This window comes from Aquarana catesbeiana, linkage group LG04 (assembly GCF_042186555.1).
Source record: "Aquarana catesbeiana isolate 2022-GZ linkage group LG04, ASM4218655v1, whole genome shotgun sequence".
Classification (NCBI taxonomy): domain Eukaryota; kingdom Metazoa; phylum Chordata; class Amphibia; order Anura; family Ranidae; genus Aquarana; species Aquarana catesbeiana.
The window spans coordinates 240606823-240624772 of NC_133327.1; the positions used below are offsets into that span (position 1 = coordinate 240606823).

The window sequence follows — 17950 nt, forward strand, 5'->3', positions numbered from 1 at the left end:
TGTGGAACGCAGATGGCGTCAGGTCGGAACTGACGTTAGCGGGGGAGCGTGGTGCTTTGGATAGTGGGCAGTAACGCATTTCTAAACTTCCTGTTTCTTTGTCAATGTCTCGTAAACGCGTTTCAAAACACGTTACCGCCCACTATCAACGGCACCACGCTCCCCCACTGATGTCTGTTCCGGGCCGACATCATCTGCATTCCATGTTGGTTTCCATCAGTCGGTTGCTTCCCACAGCTAGAAGCTACCGTGGCTAACACCACTCGCGATGGGACACTGACCTGCTTCTACCCTGGGGAACAACTGAGCCTGGCCATGGAGTTATTCACATGCCTACTTTTTATTCACCAAATGTAAGTTGCCAATTCATAGTGCCTATAATAAATCTAAGTGTTTTTATTGTTGCACTTAGGCTGGCACCCTTTTTGTTTCCATTGGTATCCACAGAGTTGCTTCACTCCAAGGGTGCTGCCGCAGGTGCTCAGATTCACAATTTGTCCTATTCTGATCTCATATGGACTTTTATGAACTTATACAGAGACATTGTTTCTAATACCCCTCCAGCGCCATTTGATTGCTTGGTGGTTAATGAGCCACGGTGAATGGACTTTTGTTGCTGTGTTCCTGGCGGCCTCTGCACTATTCGAGAAAGAACCTGTCTAAACTCTGCACCTCCTACGAGGGTAGTTCTGCAAGTTACATAGTTACATAGTTAGTAAGGTTGAATAAAGACACCAGTCCATCCAGTTCAACCTGAGTGAGCACCCACAATTGTCCCCATCCCTGCACACTGCGTCCCATCAGGATGCCCATCCACTATATTATTATTTTTTTATATATTTAAGGTAGCGCCATCAATCTACACAGCGCTCCACCACACCCACGGGGTCTGCAATCCAAGGTCCCCAACTCACACCCATACACCAGGGCCAATTTTTTGGACAGAAGCCAATAAACCTACCAGCATGTCTTTGGAGTGTGGGAGGAAACCCACGCAGGCACAGGGAGAACATGCAAACTCCAAGCAGGTAGTGTCGTGGTTGGGATTTGAACCAGCAACCCTATTGCTGCGAGGCGAGAGTGCTAACCACTACACCACTGTGCTGTGCTGCTGCATGTGTATAGTTTTTATTTATTAAGTGTGTACCTAGGCAAAGCTGTATTTGCTTATTATATTGGCAGGTTTTGCTTCCCGTTTTGCTTCTTGCCTGGCAATGCTACACAATGGTTTTGCTCAACTGAACAGTCTCTTTGTGGATGACATCTTGACTTAACTGCATAATCTACAAAGGTAAACAACACACTAATGTAAACAATGGCTACATGAGCATCTGCTATTATTTTGCCTACTCTGCATAATGAAATGAAGGTGAGTGTGTATTTTCTCTTACCTAAGGGAAACAAAAATGATCAGCTGAAAAAGCCAATAAAACCAGTTGACAGAGTCCTGAGAATGAGCAGTTAAGACTATCTGCTGCTAGCCATCAATATGATTATTTCCTGCTGTATCCAACACCAGTGATATGCAATTATCCCATTTTTTTAACTATAGAACTCATGGCATATTAAAATATTAGGGAACTAAATTCCACCCTTTATCATTGTATAGCTGGAAGGATTAGGCTAATGACCACAATTGTATAAAAGAGGCCAGAAGTGCTTAGGCTGTCTTTTGCTCCTCCATTAGGGTTGCTATTGGTTCTTTAAAGTCCAACTCTGGACAATATTTTTTGTTTTTTTTTTATTTAATTGGGCCTCCATGCAGGCTACAAAAAAAGAAGTTCAAGCTACAATTCTCAATCTGAAGCAATCCCCTACAGTATGTATTTCACCACAAAATATCCTCAGTCTTCACAGGGCATTGTTTAACCTAGACGACTGAGGATATGCTATGAATGAATGGACTTCATGGCCCTACTCAGCCAGGGGAATCAACAGAAAGCAGCACTGACATCTCCATGTAAGGCAAATAATGTTCTGTATTAGAGTATTCCCTAAACAAAATAAGCATTATAGTCTGCTTATATTGAGCATTGGAACACATTTTTTTTTAAATTACTTATAATATACTTATAAATATATTATCTTTTAACATAAGCTGGACTTTTGCTAGAGATGAAGGAAAACTGGTCAGGTAGTGCAGATTTATAAAGACATGAACTTCCACAATCCTAAGAGGCATACCTTTGCATCTTTGTCTTGCATTACTTTTGTTGAATTATCCAGTTCAAGTGCGAGACCCATGTCTGCAATTATACATGTCACGTTACCATTTGTCACTTTGTACTCTCTGCTTTTTGGTGGTGAAGGCTTTGTTGGTAGAATTGGCGACGTAGTGTGTGCTGTTGTTGGATGTGTTGTGGTATTGGTGGATGCATGTGAGGTCGTATTTGAAGTTGTGTGTGTTGTGTTTGAGGTTGCATGTGGTGTTGAGTGTGTTGTACTGGAAGACGCGTGTGCTGTAGAAGACATATTTATTGTGCTGCTGGACGATTCTGGTGCCTGAGAAGTTGCTAACTGAACTGTTGCAACTGTGGATTGTTCTGCATATATGTCAACCATGAATATTCCTAAAATAGAAGACAAGAAAGATAATGTTAAATATTAAACATGTAGACACAAATAGTATCATATAAAAGTCAGGCAAAATTAAAAAAAAAAAATGATAGAGGAAAAATATGACGTCAACATCTTTTAAAGCCAGACGTCATGTACTTAAATGATACCCAACCCTTATGTGCCCACCAACAATTTTGTACATTATGAATACATATAACTAGTTTGTTTGTTTTCAAATGAAAGGAGGTGGAAATGATGCTTTTTTTGTATTCTTTCTTAGCACGTCTAATTCCTATGTTGCAGGCTGAGCTCATAAAGTTATCTTATTTTAAGTAACAAATTATGCATTATTACAAATAACTCTGGGACCCCTCTGCCCCACCCCTTATTACATTTTAGATGTGATATAGCCTTCAAATTATGCATAATTACAAGGAACTATGGGGCCCCTCTGCCCCATCCCTTATTACGTTTTAGATGTGATATAGCCTTCAAATGATGCATTATTACAAGGAACTATGGGGCCCCTCTGCCCCACCCCTTATTATGTTGTAGATGTGATATAGCCTTCAAATTATGCATTATTACAAGAAACTATGGGGCCCCTCTGCCCCACCCCTTATTAAGTTGTAGATGTGATATAGCCTTTTTTTGTTTATTAACTGTTTATGCAAATTTTAAAATGTTATGTCCAGTTAATTTATGCAACAGTGCATCTAAAATTCATGCAACAGGTCATTAGAAATAAAAACTTGAGCGTTAAAATCAGAACAAATATATAATAAGGGAGAGCAAAAAGATGTGCAAATGAAAGGTCAGAAAGGAATTACGATAAGTGTGGAGAGTAAGGGAATAGGAATCCCAGTTTGACATTATTGCACAAATGGTTACATAGCCTCTTAATTAGCCTCCATCCCACATACCAACACTGGAGAACAAGCATCCTTATGGGCCACCTTAGTCAGACCTGTGTCTCCTATAGCTCAGTGCATTCCTAACAGCTATTAAACTCCTCTAGATGGAAGGTGCTGCAGTTACAAAACAACAAATGGAACTACCATAGGCAATAATGATTGAAAACCAAAAATGATCATCAGTACTCTGGTTATGTGAAGACAGGGACATGTCTCAAACTTGAAATCCAATGTTTTGGGACCTCTAAAGAACCTTTCATGAGGAAAGCAGTGACAGATCTTCTAGAATTAAATCTGTATACTCCCTCTCTTCCTCCAGAGACTGCATTTCTCAGACAACCCTAGAACCTCTAATCGATCTTTACTCCAGCCCAGACTTTCCAACTGGCATTAATGAGCATGATTTTCAGGCACAAAAACACACCCATTTACAAATACTCCCACTGAAGTCCATGAGGCAAAAAATGGCTGATTACAATCAACAAATAGCTTATGTACTTCTTTGATCTGACCAGTAACACACCTTCTGTATTAGAGTGCCCCCACTCTGGATGAATGAGCACGGGGGTACCTTTGAACAGCAGCATTGTCTGTCTAGGGGAGGGGAATGTTAGATGTATTAGCAAATTTAGATACATTAACAAACTTAAACCAAACTCCAGCTCACACTGCAGTTACACAAGCAGTTATAGTAACCATTTCTTTTTTCTTTTGGGATAAAGGTTTTTGAATAAAAGGGAGAGCTTGTTCTGTTGAAAACCAACAGACTTACTGACAGGATCACCAGTTGAAAATAAAGAAAAGAAAGCCTAAAAAGAAAACAAATGCAGGAATCACATCCAAGAATTGGTAAGCTGCAATATAATACTGTAAATAGTTGCTTTTGGGTTTAAAGGAAAAGTACAGCCAAAGCTTGTTTGGCTGTACTTCTCCTATGGATCACAGGAGTGTAGTTAGGTCTGCACTCCTGTGACCCATTTTCAGCAGACAGTAGGCTAAAGTCCACTGTCTGATGATGTCACAGAGCCGGTCCAGGCTCAGGCAAGATTGCGACACTGGGGTCGGGATCCACACACATGCCTTGACTGACACCCATCTTAGCCACTCAGCAAGCTGCAGAGAGCCTGAGCTGGCCGCTCCTGACCCATCCACAGCCTAGTACTCCAATGAACAAGGAGGGGCAGAGCAGAGAGCGGTGACTGACAGTCAGCAGCTCTCTGCTCAGGGAGCTGTGAGAACTAAGTGATCTGCATTGTTTGATCACTCAGTTCTCAGTGTTAGAGCCAGCAGGGGACAGATGCAGCATCAGAACGAAATAATCTGCAAAAACCCCAAACCCCATACTTCTCTTTTAATACCACTTTTACATATGTCTAAGCAATTCAAACAGAAGATATGATTAAAAATGCATTAGCAGAGCAACTGTCTTCAGAGAAAACTGAATATCAAACTGATCAGCAAAGTTAGAGATTTAGACAGCTCAAGTTAAACGTAAATCTTGACAAGCTACCCCTTTGTAGCTTTGATGTTATTCATTTATTGTGGTTGGTGGCCTCACTAACCAATTAGGGGCTGAACAAAACCCTCCTACCCTTGACAGCCAAGGAAACTGCCATCTTAGCCTCTGTTTGATCTACAGCTGCCATGGTGTTGTACATGTGATCAGTTATGACATCAGCCATTTGATGGTTTAATTTAGAAGTGTAGCAATTCAAAAAACAAACATACATACTTACCTACCTGCTGCAGCATCGTTTCGATGCTGCAAGCTGTCCCACGCCACCTCTAAACCTGAGAACTGAGCAATTTTGTGACCGCTGGTCACTCAGTTCTCGGGTCCACATTGTCAGTTACAGCTCTGTGCATTGCCCCTCCAGCTCTCACTGGTGCGCCTGGCAGAAGAGGGGGTGATAGCAGCTGGCTCAGGTTTTCTGCAAAGTGCTGAAAGGCTGAGCCAGCTGCTGGTCAGGAATCTGGGTGGATCCTGAAATTATCGTTGCAATCCCTCCAGAGTCTGGAGTGGTTCCATGACGTCAGCCAACAGTGGGCTTTAGCTCACAGTCTGCTAATTTTGGGTCACTGAAGTGCACTCCTGTGACCCACATGAAAAGTATGGCTAAAAGAACATTGGTCATACTTCTCTTTTAATTGTTCAGTTGAGAACACCAGCGACGGTGACAGTTACCTTTCAAGGCATACCTCTTTTGGGAAACAGTTGAATCATTGGGTTTAGTTCTGCTTTAATGCTGCTTTAGGTCTTTTACATGAAATTTGCTATTTTCATATAAAATATTTATACATACATGCAGTATTTTTCTTCCTTATACAATAATGTTATGTGGAAACTAGAAGTAAAGTACTCTGATTAGACATGAAGAAAGAAGAAGCACAGAAATGTTCGTGAAGTGAGAACAATTCTGTATCTTGTTTCCTTCCTTTTTTTTTTGTCTGTCCCTTCCAGAAACGTTCAAGAAGTTAGAGGGAGGATGAGTAGAAGCCTAGTTAATTTAAAACTTAGAGGTTTCGATTTTAATATTTTTTTCTGGCAGAAGTGGTTATAGGACTGTGACTGACTGTGTGGTGCCTGCTTTCATATCCCTCTGTGATGGGTGCCTTAGGGTGGACACCACCTCTGTGCCATTACTTGGCTTTTCAGCTTGGGCACTACCTGATGGGGCTCCTCTATGTGACCCATGGAGGTGCTTTTTGGACATTGGGATGGTAAGAGTGTGCTACAACTATATTGTGTGATTTTAATGCTTTTCAAGACCCTGTATCATCCCAGTTCCCCTCTCCATCTGCAGCATCCAGTTCAATTGTCCATTGGCTATATATGTTCCTGGGAGACTGTCACCATTGGGTATAATACCATTTTTATATGGCTAGCCTGTAGATTCACCCACTGAGTATTTGCAGCATCATGCACCTGCTTTTTAATGTGCTGAGAGCACTGGGCCCACTCCCCGACCTGGACAGGGGTCCTCCCCTTTCCCGAGTGAAGTACACCTGTCTCCTAGATGGAGCCCTAAACTATGCTCAGATGCCCTAAGATTACACACCTCGTTGGTCTTCTGTACATATACCCTACTGGTCTTTGGCAAAAGCCAGACACAGGATCTGAGGCTTTGTCCCTCCCTAGACTATTTTGATGCCTCTGAACTCCACAATCCTGCTCAACACAGACACTCTGGTGCCCCTCAGTCTACATTTGTGAGAGCTCAGTGTTATTTTTACATATTTTTACATGGTGGCAGGACCTCACACTGACATTTTGTTATGTTACAGCCTTATTCCAAAATGGATTTAATTTACAATTTTCCTCAAATTTCTACAAACAATACCCTATAATGACAACATGAAAGAAGTTTGTTTGAAATCTTTGCAAATTTATTCAAAATAAAAAAATCCCATGTACATAAGTATTCACAGCCTTTGCTCAATACTTTGTTGAAGCACCTTTGGCACCAACTACAGCCTCAAGTCTTTTTGAGTATGATGCTACAAGCTTGGCACAACTATTTTTGGGCAGTTTCTCCCATTCTTCTTTGCAGGACCTCTCAAGTTCCATCAGGTTGGATAGGGAGTGTTGGTGCACAGCCATTTTCAGATCTCTCCAGAGATGTTCAATCGGGTTCAAGTCGGGGCTCTGGCTGGTCCACTCAAGGAAATTCAGAGTTGTCTGAGGTCCAGAGCACTATGAAACAGGTTTTCATCAAGAATGTCTCTGTACATTGCTGCATTCATCTTTCCCTCAATCCTGACTAGTCTCCCAGTTCCTGCCACTAAAAAACATCCCCACAGCATGATGCTGCCACCACCATGCTTCACTGTAGGGGTGATATTGGCCAGCAGTGATGAATGGTGCCTGGTTTCCTCTAGACATGACGCTTGCCATTCAGGCCAAATAGTTCAATCTTTGTTTTGTCTGATCAGAGAATTTTGTTTCTCTTGGTCTGAGAGTCCTTTAGGTGCCTTTTGGCAAACTCCAGGCAGGCGGGCTGTCATGTGCCTTTCGCTGAGGAGTGGCTTCCGTCTGGCCATTATACCTTACAGGCCTGATTGGTGGAGTACTGCAGAGATGGTTGTTCTTCTGGCAGGTTCTCCTCTCTCCACAGAGAAACACTGGAGCTCTTTTAGAGTGAACATCAGGTTCTTGGTCTGACTAAGGCACTTATCCCCCATTCGCTCAGTTTGGCCAGGCTGCCTGCTCTAGGAAGAATCCTGGTGGTTCCAAACTTCCTTTATTTATGAATGAGGCCACTGTGCTCATTGGGACCTTCAATGCTGCAGAAATTTTTCTGTACCCTTCCACAGATCTGTGCCTTGATACAATCCTGTCTCGGTAGTCTACAGACAATTCCTTGGACTGCGTGACTTGGTTTGTGCTCTGACGTGCGCTGTTAGACCCCTTTTCATACTGCAGTGCCGGTCGTGTTTGCAGTGCTTTTCGGGCAATAGCGGCTGGTTTTTTTTAGGTCCCATGACAACGGGACCGTAAAAAAAAGAACGAAAAAAGACCGTTTTGCGGTACGGCACTGTGTCGCTTTAACTGACAATTGCGCAGTCGTGCGATGCTGTATCCAAATAAAATTGATGTCCTTTTTTCCCCACAAATACAGCTTTCTTTTGGTGGTATTTGATCAACCATGCGCTTTTTATTTTTTGCGCTATAAACAAAAAAAGAAAAATTTTGAAAAATAAAAAAATATTTTTTACTTTCTGCTATAATACATATCCCAAAAAAAAAGTAAAAAAACAAAGTTCTTTATCAATTTAGGACAATATGTAATCTTCTACATATTTTTGGTAAAAAAAAATCTATTGCCATTTTGTTTTTAGCAAACTGGACAAAGGTTAACAGACAAGGTTTAGTAATGTCTGTCTGAATACAGACAAGCACGCATTTTTTTCTGTTTAAACTATGTTCTTAGAACTGTTGCCGGCAAGATCTTGATATTGGTAGAATGTCTGAAAGTTGGTGGCAACAAGTGTCTGAAAGTGCAGACAAAAATAAAAAGTGACAGTGACAAAAAAATATTGTATATGAAAGCTCTGTACATATCAAATCATGTATTACTTTTTAGTAATCTTTAGCCTATTTGAGGGAGTAACCAGTGATTGATTTTTTTAGGATGTAATTGTGTCTCATAATATGAAAGAGAACATGCTGAGTCCTGCTTCTACTTCCATTAAAAGTGACGAAAGATTGCAAAATAAGGAAGTATCCATATGAGGAAATATGGTCTAGCAAGTTCCCCTGTCACTTGTGGATGAGACAATGTCACTTATACAGGCAGATCACAGTATAAAATAGGCTACACAAAGATAATGGTATACCAGATAATGACACACAGAATAGCACTCCACTGATCAGATGACCAAAGCAATAACAATTATCTAGTTTTTGAAGGTCAGTTCCATAGACATGTGATACAGCCAACCTTTGTAATTACAGCATTGTAAATATAAAGGCAACATGAAGCAAGCACGTGCTTTGTATTTATTAAAATATCTCCAAACTACAGAATAATATTTATTATTACTATTATCATTATTATGAATTTATATTGTACAAATGTAACAATGAATGTACCTCTTAATGCCCCGTACACACGATCGGATTTTCCGACAACAAATGTTGGATGTGAGCTTGTTGGCGGAAAGTCCGACTGCGTGTATGCTCCATAGAACATTTGTTGTTGGACTTTCCTCCAACAAATGTTGGCTAGCAGGTTCTCAAATTTTCCGCCAACAAATTTTTGTTGTTGGACTTTCCGATCGTGTGTACACAAGTCCGTCGCACAAAAGTCCACGCATGCTCGGAATCAAAGCTCACCAAACACAACATTAGCAGAAGGAGCCCAAAGGGTGGTGCATGACTATTGAACTTCCTTTTTATCGGCTCGCCGTACGTCTTGTACGTCACTACGTTCGTAATTGTTGGCCAACATTTGTGTGACCGTGTGTATGCAAGACAAGTTGGAGCCAACAACTTTCGAACAAAATTCTGCGGTTTTGTTGTCGGAAAGTCTGATCGTGTGTACGGGGCATAACAGTCTCAGGATTTTAACACAATCCCTTATATGCCTCACTGACACCAATGTTTCCCCACAAAGCACTGGTGCCCCCCTCCCCACTAAACACAGTGCCCCCCTCCTTCGCTATCAAAAAACATTGCCCCCCTTTTCCCCACCACTAAACATCATTGTCCTCTTCTGCTCTCAGTGAGCACCAATGGCTACCTTTACCATTACTGAGCATCAGTGACCCCTTTTTCCCCCCACTGGGGTATTTTTCCTTCTGCTGGCCACTGATGCCAGGCATTGTTTTTCATCCCACTGACCACCAATGTGGGGCATTTAGTCCTCTTGCTGACCACTAATTTTTCCTGCCTCTGACCATAAGTCTAGCTTCACATCTATGTGGTTGCGGTTGGTGGAACATGCAGCATGCAGCCTGGCAGAGCCCGCCTGCCTCAAAGCACCGCCCCATGTTGAGGGCATGTGGCCTGGTAAAATTATGGTGTGGGGTTCCACTCCAAATCCATACCAGACCCAAAGGGCCTAGTATGGATTTGGGGGAACCCACGCTGTTTTTTTCACAAATTTTTTAGCTGGCAATTCTTTTATTTACATTCATCTGCCAGTGGGAAAAAACGGGAAAAAAAACGTTTCGCCCACCACGAACGCTCCAGTGGTCTTAAATAGCTATGGGGCGGGGCAACCCTGGTGGCCCGGCTCCCTGTGACATCATCGACCGATGCTTGCTGGGCCGCCGCCGACGTCATAGGAGGGCGGTGCCACCAGTTGATGTCGCCGGGGGTTCCACCCCATAGCTATTAAGGAAATGTCACACGGCAGGGCAGGCAGACCGTGGGAGCGTTTGTGGCGAGAGGAGCCTTTTTTTTCTTTCAGTGCCGTCATTGTGATTCATGATGGATCTACATCGGGGAACATTGGGAGGCAATTTTGCCTCCAACTGACCACCAATGCTGATCATTTTTTACTGCAGGCCACTGACGCAGAGCGATTTGCCTTCTGAACATTTTTTCCTTCCAGTGGCGTCTCCAGCTTTCAAATTTAGGGGGGGCACATGGGGGGACAGGGACAAAAGTAGGGGGGCAACTATAAAATGCATATATATATATATATATATATATATATATATATATATATATATATATATATCCTGGGGCCCTTTACTACGACCCCACAACGGGCCCTTTCACATGTTTTGCAGTAAGCTCCCTTCCTACTGTATTGGGGTCCCCCAGGGTGGCAGAAAACAAGAGATATATGTCACCAGCATATCAAGAAAATATAAGGATCCAAAGCAGTGGGAGAACTATCAGGGTTGCAAAGGTTGTCTTGCCTCCGGGCCCTGGTGTTCTGCCACTGTGGGGTTCCCCAGCCTCCTCTTGCTGTCCTGCCCCTGCTATTGACAGCGCTGGTTTGGCATCTCTTGGAATTTACAGGCTGGTCCTCCTGTCCTAAGGGCGGGAGAAATCAGTCTGTTTTTTCAGTAACTGAAAGTCCTGGTGGAGTCCTTCCTGCAACTCGCTCTTCTCCCTGCCAATGAGGATGCAGGTGAAGGAGCAGATCAGGCGGCCGTGGTTGTGTGAACGCTCGCATTATGCAGTGTCAGCGAGCAGGGGAGGGGGGAGGAATCACCCGCAGGAGCTGACTGGGGACTCTCTCCCTCTTAGACATTGATTTTTTGTAAAAAAAAAAAAAAAATTTTTTTTTTTTTTTGGGGGGGGGGGGGGGGGGGGGCACATGGTGGGGCACAGCATAATGTTGGGGGGGTCAGGGCCCCCTCTGGCCCCCCCCTAGGGTCGCCATTGTTTCCTTCCCCTGATCACCAACACTGGGCAGTGTCTATTCCCCCCTGACCACTGATGCCAGACATTTTTCTCCCTGTTACCATCAATGCCGGGCATTTTTTCCTCATTTTTTCCTCCCACTGACCACAGATACCTGGCATTTTTCCTCTTGCTGACCAGCAATATAAGAGCACTATGACACGCACACTGTTAATTGTTGCACTGTGTACATTGTGTTGCACATTACATAGTGTTGTACATTACATACTCCTGGCCAAAGTGTTTATGGCTGCTAAGTAGTTTCTGGCTATTTAATGTGTATTTTATGTGTGCCTGTGAACCTCTTGCTTATGGTACATTAACATTTTTGGGTACAAGGACCATGGAATATGTGGGCATTGTGTACTGCAAAATCCCTCAGACCATATTTAACCATGTCCCTTTAAGTCACACCCAATATTTAGAACAGTGTAGCCACACCTGTCTTTCACTGTGGCATGCCGCGTAAGGGCTCTTTCACACGGGGCGGATCAGTGATGATCCGCCCCGTGAATACCCGCTGGCTCAGCGGGGATCGCTCCGCCGATCCCCGCTGAGCAGAAAGATGACAGGTCCATCGCTGCACGCTGTGCAGCTACGGACCTGTCAGAGCGCCGCTCTCCCCTATGGGGGATCGGATGATGACGGACCGTAGTGTCCGTCGTCACCCGATCCGATCCGAAAACGGATGGAAAAGTAGGTTTTTCCTCCGTTACACTTTTCGGATCGGAGCGGCGTCGGATGTCAGCGGACATGTCACCGCTGACATCCGATGCTCCATAGGGATACATGTATGTCCGTTTTTCATCCGAAAACGGAAGGATGAAAAACGGACATACGGATCCCCCGTGTGAAAGAGCCCTAATATGTAAAAGATGTACAGTAATATAAAAATCGAATTCCAGGTTAAACGAATAGCAGTAGATACAAATTCATTATCTAATTTATCTGCAGAAAAAATACATCAGCAGCTTAAAGACAACTCATACATTGCCATACCAGTTTCCTTTAAATCGGAGAGGCTATGGAGCACTTAGATAACTTCCATGTTCTGTCCCACCACCCCTGCAGGCTGAGTCAAAATCTAACAGATTCCACAATCCATGCTTAACAGTGCAGATGGATGAATCGCTTGTTGCGGCTATTATGTTTTGAAAGCCAGCTGTTAAAATACCTGAACAGAGGCTGCATCTGATTGTTCAGCTGATAATTTTCGTAAGTGAATAAATTTTGACCGATTCTTCAGGTACTAGCTAAAATTTGTTCTGTGTATGGCCAGCTTAAAGTGGATGTAAAGCCTCAAGGTTTTTGCACCTTAATGCATTCTATGCATTAAAGGAGTTGTAAAGTCAGGAGGTTTTTTATCTTAATGCATTTATCATAATGCCCCTAATACTTACCTGAGCCTAAGCCCTATCTCTATCCAGCAATGTCCACGAGTCCCTCGGCTGTCCAGGATTCTCCTTCCTGATTGGCTGAAACACAGCAGGGGCGCCATTGGCTCCTGCTGCTGTCAATCAAAGTCAGTTAGCCATTCAGCTCCATATCTGAATGGACACATGGAGCTGCAGCTCGGCTCGGATGGCCCCATAGCAAACTGCTTGCTGTAGGAGCACTCAACAGGAGGGAGGGCCTAGGAGCAGTGAAGAGGGACCCGGGAGGGGGATCCAGGCTGCCCTGTGCAAATCCACTGCACAGAACAGATATGTATAACATGTTTGTTATTTTTATGAAAAAAAAAGGGTGGGCTCAGGGCGCAGGGCACTGCGCCCTGAGCCCACCCAGTCGTGTGACAATAGCAAATTAATATTCGCTATTGTCTTCCTGATGCTCCTCCTGGCCTGGAAGTTTTAGGACTCCCTGGCCAATCATGTCTCAAGACACACTTCCTGTTCAGCCAGGAGTAGAAGCAAAGGCCCTGGCTCTTCCTTCCCCCTGCCTCCTAAAGTAAGGTCAATCTAATGCGGGGGGGGGGGGGATTTGGGTTTGTTGTGGTGGACCACCGCCACCTTCTCGTCCATCCAGGGGGGGGTTGCTAGCGATGATCGCCGCCTTCCCATGTCCGCCATCTGTCTCCTGCTGTGCCTCCGGCAATCGCTGCCTTCCTGTCTGTCTCCACTGTTTAAAAGGATGAAGATAAAGAACGAGTGGAAAGTATATACTCCCTACATTTTCTCCTTTTAAGTGGAATTGCTACTTTGTCCTGAATGGGCAAGTTACAGGATTGCGTTTGATATACCGTTGTCATAAGCAAGCAAATTTTACTGTTAGTTTCATTTTACATCATTCCACATTTAGTGCGAATTTACACATGTATTGCAGAGCAGCCAGAGCGATTCAATGCTCTGGCCACTGTGTTGCTGGCTGGCTAGGAAGCAGTGTGGTGCACGATTCAGCGCACCGAACCGCACCATCCCTTTTTTTTGTTTTGTACCAGCCTTATTTGAAGTGTACAAAATGTATACTTTATTAATTGCTATATCAGGCGGCACGTTGTGCATTTAATCGCAGCACACTGCAGCACAGTGCTAGGCTGCATTGCAGTGTGAATGGGACACATAGGAAACAATTGTTACTGTGCGGTAAAACGTCTGTCACCACACGTAGTGTGAATTGGCTCGAAGTCTGCAGTTTTCTTGGAGTGTTTAATGAGAAAATAAAAACTCAAATAGTTTATCAGTTCAATCTCATATTTAGTTAGGACCTAACATAAGCATTACATTCCTTTGGCAATGAATGAGTACACAGTCCAGCAGCCACTTTCTAAAGAAAGCAGAAACCACAATGCACTGAAGCTAAAAAAACAACTGTACAATAGACAATAAATAGTATACGTTCAATTACAAACTTACTGCAAAGCCAGTAGTAGAGGAATTGGAATCAATGAGTACTCACCTGCCAGGAGCAGGACCCCCCAGATCATTGTCAGGCGACTCATGGCTCAGTATCAGCAGCTTCTCACACTGGAGACAGATCTGTGCTCTGCAAATAGAAGGAAGTTGTAGACTCTGTGCTGCACGTGACTTCAAGGAAATGAAGTTTTTACTGTTGGTTTCATTTTACATTGTTTCCTTGCGTCTTTATATTTTTCTTTCAGCCTTATTTTGAACAGAAAATAAAAACTCAAACAATTTAAAATTTAAATTCACCCTTAAAGGGTTAGTTCATCTTTACAGAAAGAATGTAAAGGTGAACTAACACCAGACACTTTCCCCACTACTCCCGATCCCAACTGTATTTACCTCTGGGGTTGTCAAGCTGTCAACACCCCCACAGCCAGTCCAGCGGTCAGGGGATTAGAAATCCCAGCTCCTCTTCCTCTTTTCCATCAGCACTTTCGGCATGGACCAGATTGATTCTGATTGATCAGCGCCAGTTACAGTGACAGCACTGACCAATCAGAATCGATCTGGTCCTTCCTAAAAGCGCTGCTTTTACATTCTTTCTGTAAAGGTGATCTAACACTTTAAGCTGGCTCTACAATAATAGAATTTTCTTCAAAATGTTTCAATTTTTTGTGGGATCAAATCGACATTTGATGACTAGACACAAAAATCAATGGAGCAGGATAGAAAATTTATCTTAAACAAATTAATTTCTAACAGTGTATGTAGTTTTTGTTCGGGAATTACATTCACTCCAAAATCGAATTTAAAAGCAAATGAAATTTGATGTACTTTTGAACGACATTTGTCTAGTCATTGAATGTACAAAGAATCTTTATACACTCTTCATTCAAAAATCTACTAGTGTATACTAGTGTATAGCCAGCTTTATATATAGTTACGATCTAACATAAGCATTACATTCCCATGGCATTCAATGGATACACAGTTCAGCAGTCCCCTTCAGTGACAGCAAAAACCTCTTGGAAAAATAAAGTAGAAATAAAGAAAAGAAAGAAGTAGAAATAAAGGCAATCTTTTTGGATATAACCCTGTCAGTTTTTTTTTTTGCCACCTGTCTACCATTGGGGAGATTTTACTTTTTGTCTCATAGCCAAAATAGGAAGCAGGAGGAAATCCCTCCAAAGTGATGGAATTCCTGGTTGTCCCCAGGGTCAACAGAACTAGTGTCCCCATTGGAAGATTTATCTTCTACTCCTGTTCAGGTGATAACCCAAATTTTTGTATTTTCTTTTACTTTTACTCTCAGCGATAACAGCACAAAGAGAGAGGGTAAATCTCCAAAAATGGGCACAAACAGCAATAAAAACCTGACAGACGTTCTAATTCCTCTCCACTCTGTCTGGAACTAAATAATTGTAAAATGTGATCAATGCTTCATCACTGGTCATAGGGCCTGGTGCTGGAGAGATGTGGAATTACTCTTACTACAGGAAAATTTTATGTTTTGAGATCTTTCTCTATTCACTTCTTGACCTTTTAGCTAAGATCAAGAGAGATCTCCTTACACAATGATGTGGCTGCAGTCTTACTCAACCTTACCCCCTTATCCAGGAAACAGTATCACAAATCCCTTCTCAAACGCCTCCTGAAAGAGGTTGTAACCCTAAAAAAAGAGAGATCCTGTTCCTTTAAAGCAGGTTAAACAGCATAGTGCTTGTGCTGTCTAGCTGCTGTGCCAGCCCCTCTGTTCTAATAAGGTATACTACACAGTATAAATGCTTTCTTAAAATTATGATGGTAAATACCTTCCTTAAGATCGCCATTTTGTGGTCATGTGACCTCCCGCCGCTATCCTCCCCTGATCTAAGGGCTACAGCGGGAGGGGCTGAGCAGGCAGCACAGCGGCCCCGAGAACCTCCAGGCTGACATCAGAGGGGGATCTCAGTTCCTCCCACTGTAGCCCTTAGATCGGGGGAGGGGAGTGACTGGAGGTCACATGACTGAACAGACAATCTGATATAAGGTATTTATCTACATCATTTTATACAAACATTACATTTTCTCCGTTCTTTATACGTCTTAAAATAGCTTAGACCCTAGTTGGCCATCCCACACCAGTCTGCTCCACATGTACTGGTACCTCTACGTATATGTCTGAGGGACCCACCTTTAAACCTGAGTTGGTCTCTATTTGTTCTATGTGGTCCATTCAGCAAGGTTTCCAGACCAGGGACGTGCAGTCAGAGGAGGCAGGTGAGGCGGAGCCTCGTCTGCCATGAACATAAAAAAAAATCGAGCTTCAAGGGTCATAGCTTGGCGACCTGGGGTCACAGGTAGCTGAAGTCCTACCCCACCACTGGTCAAAATTTGGGGCTTTTACGACCTATGGTTCCAGAGATACGGGGCTCCTTGCACAGCCTGTCAGAAGCTACATAAAGAGCGGCCAGTTTAAATGCAAGCTGGCACACTCTGTTTGCCTCTCTCTTCTTGTCAGAGGCACTGAGCTCAATGGACAGCTTGGAATCTTGGACCAATGCACGCCTCTCACTGCAGTGTCATAGAATGGGTCATGTGTCCAAAAGACAAATGCTCCCTTCCAGTCAGGCCCTCTTAACTACAGGGAAAAACATGTGTTTATGGGTATAAGATTTACCCACAATCCCATGTTTTCCTCACACAGTTAAGAGAGGGAATGAGAATCTGCTGCTGTTGAAAAGGTACTATTTTAATCAAGCTAAATCATATATTTATGTTCTATATGTTATAACATAATAATTTATTATTTATCTATTTACTGTGAAATGTACAAGTTTACACTGAACAAAGAAAGAAACACTGATGTTCAAACTGGGTTAAGTAAAGAATAATGTAACAATACGTATCATTTGAGTGATTACAATATTATAAACAAACTACACTGAAATTAATGCCTGTAAAAAGTATTGGCCATAATATTATAAGAATATATATAATATATTATTTATATTATACTATATATATTACATAATATAAGAAATATGGGTATACAAATTGAAAGTGTGTGATTGAAGAGCTGAAGAAGTCAGATTCCTGAATAATCTGCATGGAAAAAAAACAAAAAGGCGGCTGTGACCATCCCTATCCTGAAAATCAGTGTAACCCTTCCGATCCCAGAAGAGGACACATGGTGCTGCTAGCAATACCACACCTCTTGGGAGAGGAATAGCTACATGAAAAGCCTAGTTTTGAAGTAGAATCCGAAGAGTACAGTGGTGTAGTGGTTAGCACTCTCGCCCACACTCCAAAGACATGCTGGTAGGTTAATTGGCTCCTGTCTAAATTGGCCCTAGTATATGAATGTGAGTTAGGGACCTTAGATTGTAAGCTCCTTGAGGGTAGGGACTGATGTGAATGTACAATGTATATGTAACGCGCTGCGTAAATTGACCGCGCTATATAAGTACCTTAAATAATAATAATAACTACTCAAAGAAATGGTGGATGAAAACATCAATAAATATCGGTCTGATTTGGAAATTAGGAAAAGGAACAAGTCTGACCGTGACATTGAGGATTATGAGAGAAATCAAGTATGCAGATGGCCCCGGCTTTATACCTGGTGAGGTCGCTCAGACTATGGTGGAATGAAAAGAGAGATTTTCGGATAATTCCTCAGCTAATACAGACACTGATTCCTCGTCTAATTTTTTACAACAAGGCCAGCGAGGAGGTTACCCCATATGCAAACAAGATCTCGGCAGAACAGGGAATAGACAACAGGTCCGGAG

General features: G+C 42.8%; 1 protein-coding gene across 2 annotated transcripts in view; it reads right to left on the reverse strand.

The window, feature by feature from the left end:
* LAMP3 (lysosomal associated membrane protein 3) overlaps positions 1-14403 on the reverse strand; it is a 55128-nt gene extending 40725 nt beyond the window's left edge. Inside the window, exons 1-2 of one of the 2 annotated variants that reach the window (XM_073626293.1) lie at positions 14230-14392; positions 2185-2570 (exon numbers count right to left, since the gene is read on the reverse strand). In XM_073626293.1, the coding sequence (XP_073482394.1) occupies positions 2185-2570; positions 14230-14272 (429 nt within the window). In that variant the 5' untranslated portion in view covers positions 14273-14392. Of the gene's footprint in view, positions 1-2184; positions 2571-14229 lie in introns of both variants that reach the window. The other variant, XM_073626292.1, reaches the window with a different exon arrangement.
* Between the last annotated feature and the right edge of the window lie 3547 nt (positions 14404-17950).